Source organism: Anopheles darlingi, chromosome 2 (genome assembly GCF_943734745.1).
Source record: "Anopheles darlingi chromosome 2, idAnoDarlMG_H_01, whole genome shotgun sequence".
Lineage (NCBI taxonomy): Eukaryota > Metazoa > Arthropoda > Insecta > Diptera > Culicidae > Anopheles > Anopheles darlingi.
The window spans coordinates 62,808,557-62,828,556 of NC_064874.1; the positions used below are offsets into that span (position 1 = coordinate 62,808,557).

Genomic DNA, 20,000 nt, shown 5'->3' on the forward strand with positions numbered 1-20,000 from the left:
TGTGCTATAGACGACTGCGGCCAAGTGCGGCCAATGATAAACGGGAACGATTATTACCCCTGCTGCTACTACCACTACTGCTGCTACTGCTACTGCTGGCCGGTCGCTCTAATGAATGCACGGATGACAGACACCGCGACGATCCTCGTAGAGCGATAGAGTGGATCAGATTGGAGTAAATTTCATCAAAAAGAATCTATCGCCCATGTGTGTGTCCCCGCGTGTGTACGGGTGTGTTTGCGTAGCTAATGGCAAATCAATCGTCGTCGTTCCCTGCACACATCCAAGCACACATGCCACGTTGTTCCTTTGGTACTCACCTAGATCGAGTGTTTCGACGCCGAGAAGAGCTTGCAGAGTGAGCAGCGCGACGAGCAGGCATCGCCACCGGCATCTAGTGGCCGTTGTGCCCGGTGACCGGTTGGTCCACACTTCCGGCGATCGTACCATGGCCATGCTCACATTCAAATGTTTCCGTCGCACTAGAAAAAAAACCGAACCGAAACCGGACACTGTGCACTAGACGCTGCTGCTGCTTCTGGTTACTATCCTGCAATTTGCGTCGCAGTCCTTCTTGCTTTGCAGGATAGGATCAGCAGTTTTCTCCACCGACGCACGCAACTCCCACCTTCAACACTTTCCTGGACAAATCGAGCGAGATACCATCTCGTCAGCACGCACCATTAAAACACACACGCACACTGAGATGGGATACGCACTTCCGGGTGCTTAATGCTGTACAGTTCGTTGGGGATGTCCTCGGTATCCACGGTGTTCCTAGATCTAGCAGCCTTGTGAGCTGGAACTGTCGGCGCTGACCCGGATCGTTGCTGTAATATGGAAAAAGGGAAGAGAAGATAGAGAGAGAACACCATTAGTGAACGATAAACATTGTAGCACACGGCAAGGAGTCATTAAAGGAGGGTTTGATTGCATTTCCAGTAACTACAGAATGAGTTGGACTCGGTCAGGCCCATTTGTAAGGAAAACACACAGAGCGAGAGAACCTTCACAAGGTTTCAATTCCAGAATACAGTACGAAATCAAGGCCAAGGTTACGTCAACAATAGGTGCTACTCATGCTGCTCATCCTCATCATGCCAGCCAGTAGTAATCACAGTTTCTCACCACAAAAACGACCATCGACCGGGTCCGGGATGGTAATCACCTCAGCTCATACTCCGGCCACACCAAACGGAACACCATCGGTGGAAGGCGTATGGCGCAAAGACGTTACACCACACCCCAACAACACTGACTGACACTGAGGCAGGTCTGTTCTGTGTATCTGCGTAGCGTTTTAATTATGGCACGTAAATGATATCATAAATTTTAATTAAATCCATCTGAGCTCCGCGAGCACCGAGACAGCGCACCATTGAAGCGCGAACAAACCTCAACCAAGCCCCAACAAGATGACTGCCAGCATCTCGTCTTTACATCAAAGCAACAAGCGCTCCGTTGCGATGCTGATGCAGATGATGGATTTGCAGCGTTGTATTGTGCGGAGAGGATAAGCAGCAGCAAAAAAAAGGCACACATGACACCGAGTGCAGAGAGTGCAAAGAGTGCAGTTTTTTTTTGCAGACTGTCTCTATAGCAGCAGCATTTCGTCCACCTCCGATGATTGATTTAGTTTCAATTCGCGAATTCATCGCCCAGGCGTTCAGCCATTCGGCGCAAATCGTTGTGGATCGTCTTTCTCTAATTGAAACCAGTCCCAGTGCCAGGGGGTTTTTGGGGGGAAGTGGTGGCCAGGGTGCATCATATGCTTGCATCAAGCCGACGACGTCACTTCTCGTTCTCGAGTTGACGAGTTTTGAGCGCGCGCGCGCTTTCGAGTTCGTGACTTCAATTTACTGTCCGGGAACCATTTTTTTTTCGGGGTGGATGAGAAGCGACCAGTGCTCAAGTCTTCACCATTCCAGGGGTCCAGTTCCATGCCTACTCTGCTTCTCCACTTGTTTTTCCCCACAAAAAAGGCTAACGTAGTGCCCCCGGTGTGGCTACTCGGATTGTGCGACGGATCATCATGTCCATCGGAATCGGCTGTTTTTTTTTTTCTGTCGGATTGACGTGATGTTTATTCGCGCCGCGCGGCCAGTTCCAGGCGCGGAGAGTGAGCGCACATGCCACGGAGAACAGAATTGGATTATTGCTCGTTTAGCCACTTTCGACTGAGCAATCACGTTCCGCTCCCGGGCGGAACATTCCGTTAGATGCCGCTCCGTTGTCCTTCGTGCACATCTGGAGCATACACTGCATCATGAAGAGCATCAGTAGCACCGCCAGCAGCATCACCACCACGAACCGTGTGATGTGACTGATTCAATGTAGTTCAATTTGTTTGCTCCGTCGGCACACGGGCGTTTGTTGTTTGTGCATATTCTATTGCAATAATTGAATCTATTGTGCGCGTCGTGCCCTTCATGCTCGTCAGGATCGAGCGTTGCATACAACCCGTCGTATGTGCATTGTGTACCTTTATGTGCCTCCACTCCCACCGCGACGTGTGATTATTAGATTTATCGCGAGATTTTTAACAACTTAAACGCTCTGGCCGGAATGGTTCTCAAAACTGGTGCCTGCGTACGATCGACCTGGATGCGATTAATCATCCTTTCCTTTTGCTTTTGCGACAAAGAATAGGCCGCCAATACGAGGGTCAAAAGGGGGACATGACACCACCACCTCCCAGAGTGTTCCCGAGTGTACATAAATTGCATTCCATTAAAGACCACTTACTTGACGCGCTCTGCGCTGCGTGCGCTGCGTGACCGTGTTGCGTGGCAACGTCATGTATTGGCATTAAATTGGCGAAACGAACCTGTAAGCCACTGCTGCGTCGGGGCTTTACGCGCTCATAATTTCACTTCTACCACAATAGGCCGAAGTGGTCGAAGTAGTCCAAGTAGTAGCAGCAGCAGCAGCTCGAACCCCGGGGCATAACTCACCAAGCCAAAGGCCGAGAGTCGCGAGAGACAAACGGTCCTCGGTTTTCGACGTTGTAGCACCCCGAGGTGGTGGTCGAGGATTTGGCGAGGAAAAGGCAACGCAGCCAGCAGGCCAGCGTCGTGCAAAAGCTAATAAATTACCGTGTACACCGTGTACGTGACGGATACATCGGGAGCGATTCCATTCCGACGACCACGACCACGACGACGACGACGATTGGTCAGTTGTATTTGGTAGCAGTACCAACAGGTTACCACCAACAGGCTGCTGTTTCTGTGGCTGCTTCTTCCACCATCCTGTGATGGAGCACCTTCAGGAGGTTCAGGAGGAGTCCAGGGGAGTAGTGCAGTTCGGACGCGGCGACGGTCCGTGTCCGTGTTCCGCTGTCAAAAGCACTCGTGAAGCAAACGTGAAACACGGCCCACGAAACGCTCGCACAAAAGGCACACAGCAACAACAAAGCAAAAACCCCCGCTCTTCGCGTCTTCTCCATGGTCTGCAGAGGGATCCACATGTTGCGCGCACCCCGGGACCACAGGCACCACGTCCTCCGACCCCAGGCTTTATAGGGACTATTGGAAACGATTTCACCTTTTGTCTCTCGTCTCTCTGGCTGTCCGGGAAGATTCCTCTAGGCCGCGAGTACAGCGCAGATGCTGCGCTAATGTTACATGATGGGATGTGATTATTCATGTTTATTCAATTACACCAGCAGCAGCGCGGTGTAATCCGATCGATGTCCGGAATCGGTTGGTCCACGAGAGGTGCTGGAATGCGCGCAACACACGGGCCGAGATAAATCACGACATTCCATCGGCCCTTCTGTGAAGATTCCGATACCAAGCCAAGAAGATGGCAGAAGGCAGAAGAAGAGGCCAAGCTCAATATCTGCTAAAACAATGAGCTTCGCGGAAGCATTTGAGAATCACTCGGTGCTACCGGACCGAAATGTCACGTACCGGACATGACGACGACGACGACGACGACGGCGGTGCGCCGTCATTTACATAGGGACAACGGTGGTGCCAACAGCTGCACAGCGGGCGCGCGCGTCCGTCGCCAGTTTAAAAGACAATAAAGATTCCGATGACTGATTGAACGATGCCGCGACAGACGCGATTTCGCCGAAGTCGATGTCCATATTGGCGTCTTGCATATCGATAAGGCCGGAAGTACGTAAAGCACGATGCGGTTGTCGTCTTTGGCCCAATGGATTATCTGGAATTGACAACAAACGAACCTTACGGTGCGATTGATTGTTTTGATGTCTTCAGTTTGATCCAAAACACTCCGGAATCAAGAATCCGGACCATTGAAATGACCTGGCGTCAAGTGGTTGAACAGCTTCCTCACAATGTGCCGTAGCTTCTCCGCAAAATCATGACGACCAATTCAACGCCATTCATCGATCGTAAGCGCCATTCATAAAATGCGATCCAAAAAGGTTCCACGTTCCTGTGTATCGCCCCACGCATCACCGCGACCCCAAAAAGGTCCATACTTCTGTTTTGATGGCCACACCGACCATAAACTCGACCAGAAAAAGGACGTAGGTAGCGCGTTGTCGGAATGTTGGAGGAAAATATATATGACCGATGACCCCGGCATTAAGGAGCAAACGTTATCGCTCGTTCGGAGGGGTGATAATAAAGTTAGTACCATGGGCATGTACTAAGTCACGCCACACACACTGTGGCGATCAACGGTCAAATGAAGAATTGTAACTCACGGTATTCACTTCCAAAGTAATCGAAGACGCTGTACGTACAAAATGACATATCAAGAATCGTTTTAGATAAATCCTGCTGACTGGTGAACGCGCTTGTCTGTCAGATAATACGACGAAGGTCTGTACATTCCTGCTACACCACAATCAATTGATACCGATTATGTCCGGTCCACGTGCCGACATCCTTCTCTTCTTCCCCATATGCCCCATAAAAGTGGTCTCCTTCTCGTCCTTCGGTACTAATAACTGCCCGAAATAAACATTAACACGAGGATAATGATTCCAGCTTCCCCTTCACTAATGCCACGTGCATCGTAGAAGTATGAAGAAGGTGTGTAGAACCTATCCGCCGTGTTCCACCGGCCGGAACATGAAATCTAGCTCATCAAACACATACACGTCGGCGCTGGACTTGCGCTACTGCTTGCGTCATGCATTACAGCCTTTCGAGGGGAGCAAAGGTTCCAGCCACACCTTAAGCTGGATGGGAAGCGAAGCGGATTAGGTACAAGGAGTAGGGGGGGACCATCGTCATGTTTCAGAAAGGACCACTACTCGGTGGCGAGAAATTAAATGTCAGTCCTTCTCCCTCCCTCGTGGTCCGTGGTCCTGGTTCCTGGTTTCGCTTCTTCTCCTCCTCTTCTCGTTTGTTGATGTGTCATGTAGCATGTCTTCTGACGTTTTACCCGGAAGGGCATTGTGGCACCTCGGCCGACCGTATCGCCATAATTAACGGCCGAACACATTATCATGTGTACTGTGTGGGTCTCTTCGATCGCCACACAAGCCACGCTCGCTCGTTGTGTGCCTTCCTTGTCAACCTAGTGCATGCAATCTTCCCTTGTATAACCATTTTTAATACTACTCCAGGTCCTCCAGGATCCTGAAGAAGGAAGTAAACGAGGGAGTCAGAAGTGGGAGGTAACTATTGATTAATTAAAAAAAAGCATGCACCCTCCTCTTCCACCACTCCATGCAACAAGGCAGCATGGGAACGGCGCGACGTAAAGAGTGTTGTTGCTCGTTGGCACAACGTTTACCATCACAAAAGGACGACCCCCAGGTGAGGAGCGAAACGATTTTTAATGTGCACGAAAGGAAACATTTGTGCATGCTATACCAGTCAGTCGGTCTATTCGTCTGCACGCCATGCGTGCTAATGACGGTTACTCTTCCTACCTCGTTATAAATCCGTTCCTTCCCGGTCCCGGTGTGTCCTTTTGTTCAAAGCGATCGCAACATTCTTGCATCTAATAATGAAATGGCATAAAGCTTTCCATGTGCAGTACATGTGCTCGATGGCGTGTGCAATACAAGTGCAGCATAATACGAGCTACAGTTACATCATCACAAGCTGTGATAGAACCAAACTATAGCCAGAGTAAGACCATGATGGCACTACAATAGTTTTCAGCACGTCCGTTACACTTAATCTCACGAATCCTATTTTGTAGCTCTTCCGAAGAAGAGGATCCCTGAGGATTGTGGCACCGTTAAGTAGGAAGGCTCATGAGGCGCTAAAATGATTAACAGCTTCTCTGGCGTTATCGTAGCATAAGGAGCCGCGCAAGATGATCGTAATGCGAACGAAAAGCGGAAACACTAATCCCAGCCGGCGCCTGGGATCTGACAATCTTACCGGAAGCGACTCGCAAAGCCCATCGTCCTAGGCGCCATTGTTGGAAGCATTTGAGCGTGCGAAGCAAAACGATGCCTACTACTCCTACGATCCGCTTGATAGCAGCTGACGGCACCAACACTAATGCCTGATCCGTTCGTTGTCTCCGTCTTCTGCTGCTGCTGCTGCTGCTGCTGCTGTTGCGATAAACGGTGGAACCGTTTTCGCCTTTTTGGGAACTGTAGACGTCCATGGAAACGTCTTACGAATATTCGGATATTAACTCATCCGATTATCGCGAAAGAAGAGCGCGTCAGATCCACGACTACACACTCGAGCGCACAGCGGAACATCGGCTGCAGAGCACGTCCCACGACGACGAAAAGGAAGACGATGGTTCCGCGTCTTTAGCTTAGGAGACGTGCAGCGTCGTCAGCAGCAGCAGCAGCAGCAGCAGCAGCAGCAGTTGGGATGGACAGAACGCCCCGAGCTTATTGTAATTCCTGGCCATCGGAGGAAGAGGAACATCTGTGTTTTTCCTATTTCCAGCTTCTACCATCACCATCACCGATGCGTCATCCTCCATATCCCTCGGATCGGATGATGATTGGCGGGCGGGCGAAAGATGGAATCTCGCGTGCTGACTATTGATTTTGGCTCATATTTCGCCTCAACTCACCGGAATCATGTCTGACGTGATTCCGAAAATATACATCCCTCCCAACCATCCCGCCACGCACGTACGGCGGTTCGCGACGAGCAGTCATCGCGTTGGGGTTTTGTGGACTCGCGTAAGTCTCAATCGGTATCGGTCCTCGGCCTAGGCCATGTCGAGCCGTGTATACGCTTTGCATTGCCTATTCGCTGGCATCATCTCTAGCGACTACGACCGGGCCGGTTGTTCGCGCGCATTATTTTAGCCGCAGTGCCGTCGGAATGTAAATAAACATAACTCCGGCAAAATATTTGATTTCGATGCTTTGCTCGGATGCTGCCTCACTCGCCACTCGATGCCGCGGTCTGTTTTGATGGTTTTTGACGACCTTCCTACTCGAAGGGAGCTCGTCATGAAAGATTTGCGATCATCGTTGGGGGAAGGGGCAGAAGTTGTGGCAAAAAACCCACCGACTACCAGTTTTTCGCGCTCTTTCATCGAATTTCTGAACTGAACTGAACTGAGGCTATATTGAGTTCGACTCCCCGGGAGAGCGAATGAGTTTGGCGAGTTGATGTTTATGGTAGCATTAGATCGCGTCAATGTTGACGCATTTATGGAGCGCGAAATGGATGCCGCTCAGGCGGTGATGCTGATGATGATGGTAGCTAGTAAAGAGCGCTAGTTGTACGTTTTTAGTAGTAGATGAGTTGCTTTCAGATGGTAGTTGGTTAGCACAAGGAAATATTAGAATTTAGTACAAGAAGTCGAACGAGAGAAGGAAATAAATGATGTATAAGCACCCATGGATGCACAAAGTACTTCTATTGCTTCTATTATAAGGCATTCCAATACCAGTTGGATCTTCGTCACCCATATCTGTCAATGCCTGATTCATAAACTATGACAGATCAATGGACTGCGACGAGTACATCAACCAAAGAACCGAGCAGCAGTAGCACTCCGTGGCGTAATGTAAATTAAACAAACCTTTCCGATGATGGCCCGATGACGGATTGTCGTATCTGGCGGTTTACCATAGCCCGGGGATGACGCGATGTCGGTACCATTAAGGGGTATGACCACGACCACGACCACGACTCACGCCGCGCCATGATGCCTTCCGAATACTTAATGAAATCGATCGAAAGCGATGGCGATGCAGGAATCCCGATCAAATCGTCGACCTCGCGACTTCTCGGGAATCACTCTCTTATCCCTCGACCACTGGAGTGTTTGCAGAGGGAGAGAGAGACCATGTGCCAAGGGACCATGGCTTGCATGTCACCAACTTGGACTGCGGACTGCGTGTGCGGAGCTGTTCTTCGTGCCGTAAGATCGGAAGTACCGATACCTGCAGACAGACATGGTGTCGACAGACCGCCGGTCCTCACAGGAGTGAAGGAGAGGGGTCGTAGGCACGCCATGTTCCGGTTTCCCCGTTGCTGGTGCGGGACAATGATTAATGGACATTTGAGAGAGGATTTTTGTGTTCGCCTGAGGTTTTCGTGATTTGTACCGGTTCGATGGTTGTGTGTTCCGGGACTTCCTCCGTCCCCAAGGGGGAGGACCAAAGCGCGTTTTTGGTGCGAAAGCTCTTATACGAATGGAAGGAACCATGCGGATCGTGCCGGGTTTGGATATGGCTTGTTGGTGCTTTTGTGCATGTCTCGGTTGTCGTCGGAATTAGGATGTAACCCTTGTCCAATTTGGGGAAGTTGAAGTCGAATTCGTGGAAGAACAAGCAACACTACTCGAGTAGAGAATGCTAGAACTTATTTCGGTACCTACAGTTGCATGCATTAAGTACTACTGTGTCCAAAAAGTAAGTGACACCTTACTTGTTGGTCACAGTAGTACTCAATGCATCCAAATTGGCCGCGAAAATGGATATCTTTAATTTTGTATTGTTTGTAGGTTGACAGCACTGTTATTGACAACCATGGCAAGTTTCACGTCAAAATATTCACTAGTGTTTGAGATACGTACTATTTTGTGAACTGCTAAAAGTGCATTCTTCGTTTTCCGTCATGCAGCAAATTTTTAAGCAAAGAATTTGCATTAAAATTATTTTTTCTGCTGCGGATACACTAAAGTCAATGGTACAGAAAATCTTTTGTGTCAATACTATGTCAAAAAAAAATATTTACAGGTGGTGCAAAGACGTTTTGAAGAGGAAGAATGCCCTGGACGACCTCCAACGTAAATCGATGCAGCTCACGTTGAAAAAATCAAAGATTTGGTGTTGGAAAACCATCGCTTAACAACAAGAGACTTTGCTGATGGTATTGGCATATCAAACATATCCGCTAATTACATTTGGAAGGATGTTGTTCTATTCAAGCGCGTCAGCGCTCGATCACGATAATGCAGCATTTCATACTGCGTTGGTTTTCTGTGACTTTTTTGCCAAAATTTTCATTCATATCGTGCCAATAAAACCGTATGCTCCTGATTTGGTTACATTTGGCTTCTGGTTATTAGACAAGTCCTAAATTTCGTTCCGGGGACACCATTTTGACGCGATAGAGCAGGTAGTTTCTTAAACTGGAAAATTCGTCGGTATAAGATCATTGTGTCTGGAAGAGATTACTTTGATGGCAAAAAAATTGATCTGGAAGAAACATTAAGGAATTTTCAAAATAAATCTAATGTCACCTTTCTTGTGGACACAGTAGTATACGTGCGTCGCATAAAACGGATCTATTTGAAACTCTAACCCTTCATCTTCAATTGCAACTCCAAGTCTTCGACATCAAGATGTCCTACTAGCACATCACGACCTCTCGATTACAATCTAAGTACACTCCAAGTACAGTAGAACCAATTCATTAGCTCACACCCATCGTAGACCTGTTCATTACTAAGTTGAACCAAGCAAGTCGATACTCTCCACGAATTGGCCCTCGAACGGCTACGGCTACGTCTAGGAAGTTTCGACGACGCACGGTAACAGACATCCACCCTCCTTTTTAGCCCCATCACCCGCACACACACTGACGTGGGATGTGATGGATGTGGTCAATAAAAACTCTAATTAATTACGAGCAACATCCATCATATCATTTTAAATGAATCAAAGGAGTTTATTTAATTAGTGAGGCGGCTCGAGACAGACAGACAGAACAGGATGTGCTGCCGCTTCACACACACATACACGCTACACGCGGAACCCGTGACTCTGTTCCTGGGGCTGTCATGATGGCCGCATGAGCAGCACTCTCGCTCCGAACACTCTAGACAATACAAGCTTCACATATCTCCTGATGATGATGATGATGATGATGATGATGATGATGGTTTCGTACACCCCAAAAAAGGCGCAGCACCTAGCCGAGCAATAAAGTTTTATTGCGACCTCTTTATGGCACAAAGTACTCATCATTTCCCGGGCGAGAGCAAAGAGGTCCCAGCGGTGGGAAGGCCTCACGCTACAAGGACCTGCCCTACACCTTTTAGACCTCAACCAGACCGACGTCCGACCGTTCCGAAGAGGGTTCTCTCTCGTTCTCTTTCGATGGCGCAAACAACCGCCGGAAGTCACTTTGATATAATTTTCGGTTGGCGTACACCGTTCCACATTCCTCCTTCTCGCTGGTCGAGGCCTTTCGCAATAAAAATGAACTCATGACCGCGCAACGCCCGGGGCCAAGGGGCAGGTGTCAACAAGGGAGGGAAAACCCCGGAAGCAACCGTGGCAAACAGTTTTGCGCATGCAACGGTTGCTCCCGTCTTGCTTCTCAGACATTCTCCATAAACCGAAAACTCGTTGGCACGCTGATGTGCCCATTATAGTGTGGCCGCTCTCCGCACTTTTTGGCCACACCTGGATCACCCCTAAAGGTCGGCATTTGAACGATGATGACGACTACGACGCTGTAATGGTCCGCAGTCCTCTAGACATGCCAGTGACCGGGGCATGTGATATCTGGCGGAAACTCACGCCAGAAGTTCAAGTGTTTAGGCTCTCTCTCTCCAAATCGTAATCATCATTATCGTAGCGCAACCTCTGGGCTAGAGATATCAGCATCAACATCATCGTTTGCCGTTTGGTGTGCAGGGTCAGTGTGCCAAGAGGCTGTGTCTTTTTGAACTGATAATCACCGACTCTTCCTCGTGAGTGTCCATGTGTCCCCCTCCCAACAAGCATCTCGTCGAGTGCATCGTTAGTGCAGATATCTCATTATGCAACGGATAGTTGCAGTGCGGAGCAGCAAAAGAAAATGCGAACTTGAATGTCAAAGGAATGTCAAGCATCACTTCAGCTGCTCGTGCGCAACCACCTGAAGGAGGACCAGGCACAAATTGACACAGACCGACAGAGCCGAGGCATTCCCAAGGCCATGACCAGGCCATGGTCGGAACAGCTTTCAATATTTTTCTAGCACTTCCTTTTTCACGAGAGATTAAAGCCAGTTCCGGCTCAAAATTCCGGTGAACCCGGCGTGTATACGCATTGCATGCATTCTCTGCAGCATGTAGAGCAAACATTCGTGGGCCCTCTCCTGGCATCGAGCATAAATCAAAGCACAACCACTCGAGTGCTTCATCGTTTGCAGCAGCAGCAGCAGCAGCAGCAGAAGTGAGTCCAGTTTATCACGTTTTGATAAATTGCAATTTTCCTTTCCAATCCGTTTTGCATAATGGTAGGTTTCCTCAATTCCCTTGCCACACATTCCTCCCTTCAGATCGAACCCCTCTTCTGCTCTGCACGTTCGATCTGTGGCGAAGGAGGACGTCAGCCAAAAGTTACGAAAGCGAAATTGAAATGCACAAAGTCTGACAAGAAAAGCATTAGCAAGTGCAGCAGCAGCAGAGTAGTGACCCCGAAAGGGCGGGGTATTCACCCTTGGCAAAAGGAAAACACATTTGGTCTCCTCTCCACCGGTGGAAGCAACTTTTCTGCATCTTCTGCGTCATGTGGCCATGGGTTTCTAACCCGCTTTCCGACAGACTTATGGCGAGAGTCGGAAAGAAAGAGAGCGAGAATCGCCCGCAAGGAAAAACAAACGATGTGCTAGACATCGAGACATACAGAGCCAGGGGTGGAAGACATGTGCGAACAACTCTTTCTCTTGCTGGTCTTCATCCTTCGTCCCCATCACCACCTCAGCTTCCGGCTCCACCACTGGAAATTGCATTCGTGCACCACCGGCAATCGGCATGCCGTTTTGCACCGGAACTCGATAATGGGAATGCATTTTTCTCGGTCCCGGGCACATCTTCACTTCCTCTTTTTGGGGAGAGCAGGGATGCCACCGACCGACGAAAGCGGAACCACAAAACTATTCGATTCCTTCCTTTTCTTTTCGAGGGTTTGGAGAGTTTTGCAAGACACTACAGTTCGGATCTCGGTCCCATCTACCATCCATCTATCCATCCATCCCGGCCCCGGTGGCCAAGGTGGGTGGAACCGGAGAACCGGAAACCGAAGCCGCTGGTGAAAGTTTCCCATCGCCGCACATTCCGCTTTTCAATTTCGAGCAAGGAATAAGTTTATGGGAAACCTTTTCTGAGTGAAACCCGTTCAGAAACAAGGAAAAGAAAAAGAAAGAAAAAAGGAGAAACGAAAATTTGTGAAACCCAAGGGCGGAAGTGATGTCGAGGAGCAGCAGCAGCACTAGAAACTCGGCAGTTTGGCACGCGTTGGCTTCCGAAAGTAGTCGGTTGTTCTTATGCGCAAAGTACATTCAGTGACTTGAGAAAGAATTCAGTTGAAAGACAAAAAGAAAGACCGGCACCGGTCCGGTGGTGGCCTTGAGCTGCGGTCTAGCAGCAATCGCCTCCGAGTGTACCACTTTGACACAGTCTTCTGGCACGTGGTACCTGAGATGCAAGGGCTTTCGCAAAGGGCCAAGGTGTTCTGACAACTGAACAAATCCTCCTCTAACTAGGGAGGTAGGGGGGTGTGAAAAGATTTTGTCCGTTTTTTTCAGATCGTGCTACTTTTCCAACAAAACACTCTATTCTCTTGACAGAGGGAATGTGTGAATGTATGCGCACCACTGCAAAGCTGGCATCGAGGGCTGGCTGCTGCTTGGTGTGAACTCAACATTGGATTCGTGCTCAATGGATTTTAGTTTACAGGTACGTTGGAAAATGTTTTTATATCTAACAGATTTCTTGATCTGTACTCCCCATACAATGTAGTTTATGTACCTAAAATCATTGTGATTTGATTACAAAATTATTATGTTTGAATCAATTCAACTTATTCCAGTTAGCACAACGAACAATGTGTCGTTGATAGGAACATTGTAATGTGAATTCTTCTGCAGAGCCTCTAGAATATAAACCAAAGAAACAAAAGAAAAGAAACCGTAAAGTCCTTGAACATTTTTATGGTTTCTTCCGGAATTCCGGACAAATTTTCATGAAAAAACAGGGAAACGAAAGAAAAGAAAACTTGAAGGAAATCAAGGGTTTCAGCGTTTCCTAAGGATTTCTAAACTAAAACTCACAAAAAGAGTTTTGAAACAGCACACATTCTTTGAAATAATAATTAATTTTTTTTTACCATCCAAGGTAAGAAGAAACTAGTTCTTTTACAAATTCTAGAAAAGAATAATGCTGAGAGTGAGAAAGCTCAGGGAGAACGGTCAAAGCACGTTTTTCTGAAACAAAGCAGCGAGCTTATACTTTAAATTATGCAAAACTATCTAAATGAATTGAGTTTTGTGTGATATGAGGAAGAAACAAATAACACATCCCAAGTTTAGAATGCATTTCAGGAATAAAGGCACCTGTTATTCTACTAATTAAATCGAAATACGATCCAGAATTTACGTATGGCTTATCGGAATGAAAGCATATATGGCCATGCTGATCATTTTCACAAGGTCGATAACCGCTAAACGGTTTCCGGAGCAATGATAGCAAAGGACTGCGAACAATACCAGTCTGAAATATGGTTGGCTGAATCATTTGTTGCACCTGATTTGATTTCATCTAAATCTTCTAAATCTTTGTCCTGTCTGGAACGCTCCTACTTTCAAAGATAAAAGGCGCACTATCAGTAAATGTGTCCCAACAATCGCAACGATGGCTGCCTTGATACTGTATGACGAATCGAAGAGGGATCGTAATTTAAAAAGGTTGCACTTGTCGGTTCCAGTACCACTATTTGAGATGTGGAATTATTATCTAAAATTATCTAAACAACAACCATTGTAACCGGGCGTTTGTCTACTCTGTTATAAACGAAGTTATATCCAACACTACTTTAGTGCACTACTTAGAATGTGCAAAATGAGTTCGTACAATCTTCTTATACAAAACACCTAACGGCTTATTTGACTCTCGCTCTTTAAAAACCTCGAGCAGCTCGTTTGGCAACTGGAATCAGTCGACCAAAATGGAGGCCACCGATCTCGCACAAGCACAACTCCAACGAAGGCGAATAAAGTGCTACCCAGTAGTAGTTGCCTATTTCGAGCAAAAAAACCGCCTCCCAAATCGATTTGCTCAACATTCTTCATCCTCACTCCCAGGCTGGGTGTCGATGTCGATGTCGCGACTTCTGGACCAACGCACCGGCCAAGTTTGTCGACTACTAATGAGTTATAGTTTCCTTTCGCCAAGAACGCCCTGCTGCCCTCTGCACCACCACCTCTTCCATGGTGGTGAATTATGGACGGCATTAGGGGGTAAATGTTTACGACTATTTGTTATTCTTCCGCCTAGGCCCGGGTACCCCAGAGGCCAGATCCAAACCTGGTGTCTGGTGTCGGTGCTCCTTAAAGACAACATTAAAATCTGCTACCGCTGTGTTCGATTCCCGATAGTGTGGATTAGCCCCCCCCCCCCCCCCCCCGCCCGGACGGGAACGAGTTAATTCGGGATGGCCAATGGCGGAATGGGAAATAGAAAATGGTTGCTTTCGCAACGCAGCAACCACGACGCACCGAACGATCGCCAGTGATCGATTTAGAACTGGACGGACGAACAGAGGAAGCTGAAGAGGCAGAAAAAAAGACCGAAACGTCTGAACACTAAAAACAGATGCCACACAGGGCCAGTGACGTTGGTTTTTGGCGTTGGAAAAAGTCATAAATTTCCTCGGAAAACGCGCGCGCCCGCTCGCGTGTGTGTGTGTGCGTGTGCTAAGTGCAGCTGCTGGTGGCTGGTGGTAGCGCGAAGGCAGTATCCGAACCAGCAGCGGAATGGATTGGAAAATTCGTATCGTTTATCAAACACCGAGCGTTTCCGTGGAGGCGCCCCATTCGTCGGTGCCGTAATTGACGGAGGAGCTCTTCCGGTGTACCACTGCACGCTCGAAAGCGAAACCTTTCCAGCAGCGTCCCAAAAGCGAAACTAATTTAATGGATTCGATTGCCGCGGGAATCCGGCGCACCGTAGCGCTGCAGTTGATGGATTTTCTGGCACTGCACTTCCATCATCGGCACACAGAGCACCAGCGTGCAATCGACAATTTTCCACCCGTGAAAACCATCAGTTTGTTGGAAAAAAAAATGCTCTCCCGGCATGACGCTGCAAGTAATGTCTTCCAATTGATACAATTAATTTTCGCGCGCTCCAATTTCAACTCCTTTTTCTTTCCTTCGACACGATGATGATGCTGCTGCTGCTGCAGAATCATTTCCCGGTTTACTCGCGCACGTCACATGGAATCAATTTGTGCAGCACAGCACCGCGTCTGTGTGTGGCAATTGGAGCAGGCCATGCCATGCAAGAGCAGCGCGCACGAGAGAACGTTGGAAAATAAATATGAAACCCATTGCAACCGTCCGCCCCAGGGCTATGTGTGTGGGTTCTTCGGTACTATTACACCGTACACCAACGTGCTACAGAGGTTTGGAGGCGGTGCTGTTGAGGTTGTTGAGACCGCAAAAGGGCCACCCAGAACACCGGGTATGCACTGCAAAAATACAAGCCATGTGTGTAAGTATGTTGTGCAACATACTCTCGTCGTTCTCGTCGTGGTTGCAGTGATTTTCCCTTTTGCTAGAAAGTACAAGACAGGGAAAACCGGTAGCATTACAGCAAAACCGGAAACAACACACACACACACACACACACACACACACGTGCGCAGATTAAAGGAATGGGCATCACTGCCTGGTACACCAAACAACCAACACTTTGGTCTGCGCAATTGCATCCAGCCACTGCCCGAAAGGAAAGGCAGAAGGTGGCAGAAGCAAAATCGAATGATTAATCGCTTCCAGTTGCTAGAAAAACGAAAAACCCAATTCGGTGCTCAGCAGGCCAGGAATTAAGTAAACCAAAGCATCCTGTTAACCGGCAACCGGTCGCAGCAACCAGCACAACCTAAGATCGTAAATTTTGCGGCCATCACGGGCACGAACAGCACCGGAACAAATTATCCGAGCGCGCGCGCGCGTCTTACACAATTAAACAAACGCGAACACGGAGGAGGTGAGTTGATGAAGAATCAATGATATCATTAGATACCAGGCGGGTATATGACGTGTAGAACAACCCTTGCTCTCGCGATTGAAAGCCATTTGGCACTTCCTGTCCATCCTCCGAAACCATACAACGCTTTGAAACCAGCCGAGTGTCCGAAGTGCTGTGCCTAGTGACCTACCGAGCGGTGGTATCGACTGTTCGGTGTTTCGGCAACAAACCTTCCCTCTCGCACACCGGCACCAACCGTGTCGTGAAGCCGGAAGCTTGGCGGTGCGGTACCGCGCTCTAACCGCTGCTCTTAGATAAGCATTGGCCAACAAACATTGGCCAAACATCCGACAACCGACAACGCCACGGCCACGGCTGTATATTTGCTCGTCAGATTTGCTTTGATTTTTGGGGGGCCTTTCGTGGCGAACGAGTTGCGGAGCTTCGTAGTTTCGTAGAAAACGTCGTCATCGCCAGTCGTCGTATCGCGTCGAGTGCGAAGGTTGAGCTGGACGGAACACAAACACATCAACCACAAGAAACCGCTCCCTTCGGTACTCGATACCGGGGGGCCGGGGAGGTGAGAGTTAAAAGCATCTTCCGAGTTCTTTTTTTTTTTCAAACGAGCGCAACCGCGACTAGACTAGGTAATACCCAGACTGGCCCTTGGCCAAGAGGAGAGAAGAGAGAGAGAGAGGAAGTGAGTGGCCGAGAAGAGGTAGTTCAAAGTGATGCGCTTACGTAAGGATTTGGGCAGTTCGCTAGTGAGGGTTGTTCCCCAACATCAACGCACTGGCCTATATGGAGCAGATGTCAATCCGATGGACGAGGGCTGTCTGCCTTTTTTTTCGTGTGTAGAGCGGCATGTCTCTTCAAACTGGGTTCAAACTTATTACCTTGTGGGTTGTACTGCGAGTACTGCGAGATTTCTCAATTTCCGTTTAAACTTTTTTTACCATTTCGGTTAGAATGCGACACTTGTTTACACACTTCCATGAGTTAAAAGGGGGATAATTGACTGTATGATCTGTCTACAAAGCTGGTGTTTTCGCATGTAAATTTGTTGCTTCTAATTCCTGGGAGCTGCTGAATTGATTCTTTCATCGTAGCAATCCAATTAGAACGTCCCATTGAAAGATGTCCGACGATATTATGCGAATGTCGTAACTAATCTACATCTGATTCAAAAATGACCCTACAATTAGACCACGGTTAGTGTGACAGATAAACAGTAGTCGTAGAGCTTTGCAAATAATGTTAGAATAAGTTCATAAAGGTACAAGATCATTGATAATTGACAAGTATTTGTTGAAACATTTTATTCTCATCTTAGTAGCCTGAACATACAAGCGCAAATGAAAGTTGTTATTGCTTACAGAAAACGAAAGAAGAATCTGGCTTGGAATATTACTGTTTATAATTCACCAGTTGGAATTGTATAGAGCATTGAGGTTCTCGCAAAAATCCAACTGTTATTGGAACTCTAGAACTTGGAAGCTCTAGAACTGAAGGAATATTAAATGAGTGGAACATCCAGACTGGATAAACATTTTTCGAGAGACTGCCGGTCTCGAACACCTTCTTCGCGCAAATTCCACATTCATGTTCCGACACTAAGCCACGCAAATCCCACTGAACTGAACTAGGTCCCTCAATTAAAGACACAGCAACAGCAGCAGCACCTGCTTAAGCTACGCCTTAGCGTAACCAGCGCTCATCCCCGGCGAGTTTCCTCAATTAGCTACGCGTGTCACCTTGCCGAAGATGTCGGAGGAGGAACAACGCCCATTAGGAGAGAAAAGATAATGTCGTCCGTAGGCTTTTGCCAGATTATTGCAGATCCGGAGCGCTCGGAAAAATCACTTTGCCGCGCGTCCTTCCATTCGGTATGTTTCCCCGGTGTGCGGCCACTAATCGCGCCAAGGCTACGAGGACGAGCTCTCGGCTACGTTCCAAATGACTGCGGAGCTCCAATACCATCCTTCCCAAGCCGTCTAGTAGCCGCAGCAACATCCGGAAAAGAATTGAGTTCCAGTTTCTCCAACTTTCCCATTCAACTTTAGCCCAGTAGCCTCATTTCTCGCTAGTTTGCCGACGGCGCCGGGAATGAAAGGAGTCCGACATTCCCCGTTCCCGACCAAGAATCCAACAGACAGAATCGCTCCGGTTGTGGGGACTGTGTCCGAGTGTATAAATGATTCCAACTCCCGGAAGCTGCGGGCACCAGTTGAACAAAGACAAACACGGAACAAGTCCGACGCGACCGACTTCCAGTCCTTCTCTCCCTTCCCTTTGTACCTAGTGCCTTGCCCTGCGTCCCGTGCACACTGTTTCAATTTGCTTCTAATTAGTTGTAATTTTAGGATTATTATTATTTTTTCTTCTTTCCTACAAAGACTCCACCAGCCAGCCAGTCCTTTGCTTCAGTCCCATCCCGTCGTTTCATCTGGCGGTACCCGTACGTAATGGGGTATCCTCGGTATCATAATGCTGGCCACGGCCAGCGTCGTCCGCTTTGTCTCGTAGACCCAGCAGCTACAGTTGTAGCCCGCAGATCCTTTATGATGCCGGGGCGGTTTGGTTTGGATATGGTTCCGGACATGGCCAGGGCCAGAATATTTCCCCGGCAAACATTGCACCCCGCCCACCTCTACCACCTGCTACGCTTTGTCTCATTACGGTAAATGATGCGCCTTGTCCTGATTCGCATCCTTTCGCAGAGTGGAGATAGAGTAGAGGAGCGAAAGAGAGAGAGCAAAGAGAGAAGAGAGTAGGAGTGAAGGATCTTCGCTATTCAAGTTTTCGCAAACAAACCTCCCCCAACCACCCATAAACCCCACGCCGTGCTGCTGCTGCTGCTGGTCAGTGGCCAGAAAATATCAAGGAAAAACTTTTCCGGAACCGTTCTTCCGCTCCCTCGTGCCTCACCTACCTGCGCACTCTATATCCGGTTTTCGGAATGGGTGGTTTCCCCAAAGGGTGGTCAAGGAAGAAATGTACTCGAACAAATTTGAAACAGACCAGAAACAGGCCAGAAGTGACCAAGAGGTGGCCGAACGAAGGGGGTAGGATTTTCTGTAACTTCCGGATGCGCGCATACCAGACCCCGCACTGAGGACCGCAAGTATTTGGGCTATTTCTTTGGATTTTAAACCCCCGGCAATGAAAGGGCATTCATCCACGCAAGGCAGAGAAACGCATTCTCGGGAGTTTGTGTGTGTCTATGTGTTTTTTGGGGCGAGCTTTTCATCTTCAATTTGAATCTTGCTTTTTTGGTGGTGACGAGGAGGAGGGATTTCTCGGGGAATTGAATTCAAATGTTCAAATGAAGAAGCGGTAGCGATGGTGAATGCATTTCGATCTGTTTTTGTTGTTCAAAGAGCCTTTTTGCTTTGCTCATCGTTCTCTTAAGCCCGTTTTGTACCAGTAAGCGGAATAAATGTCTTGGATTCTGGTCCGTTTTCGAAATTCTACATTCATAATTGGTAGTATATGGATCAATAGTTCAATTCATACTGTTTTGTGGAGTCCTTCATTTGTTGCTAGCATTTCAGATACTATAATATACATCGTATTGCTAATTGTATTGCTATACTAATTGTATTGCTATTCTAACATGTTCCTGAGTTCCTGCATTTTCTTACTCTTCACTTTTATTGCCA

At 48.1% G+C, this 20,000-nt stretch overlaps 1 protein-coding gene across 3 annotated transcripts in view; it reads right to left on the minus strand.

The window, feature by feature from the left end:
• LOC125948970 (discoidin domain-containing receptor tyrosine kinase B) overlaps positions 1-20,000 on the minus strand; it is a 248,803-nt gene that overhangs the window by 144,681 nt on the left and 84,122 nt on the right. For all 3 annotated transcript variants that reach the window (XM_049675536.1, XM_049675537.1, XM_049675535.1), the window contains exon 3: positions 321-830. In XM_049675536.1, coding sequence (XP_049531493.1) covers positions 321-456 — 136 coding nt within the window. In that variant the 5' untranslated portion in view covers positions 457-830. The remainder of the gene's footprint in view (positions 1-320; positions 831-20,000) is intronic.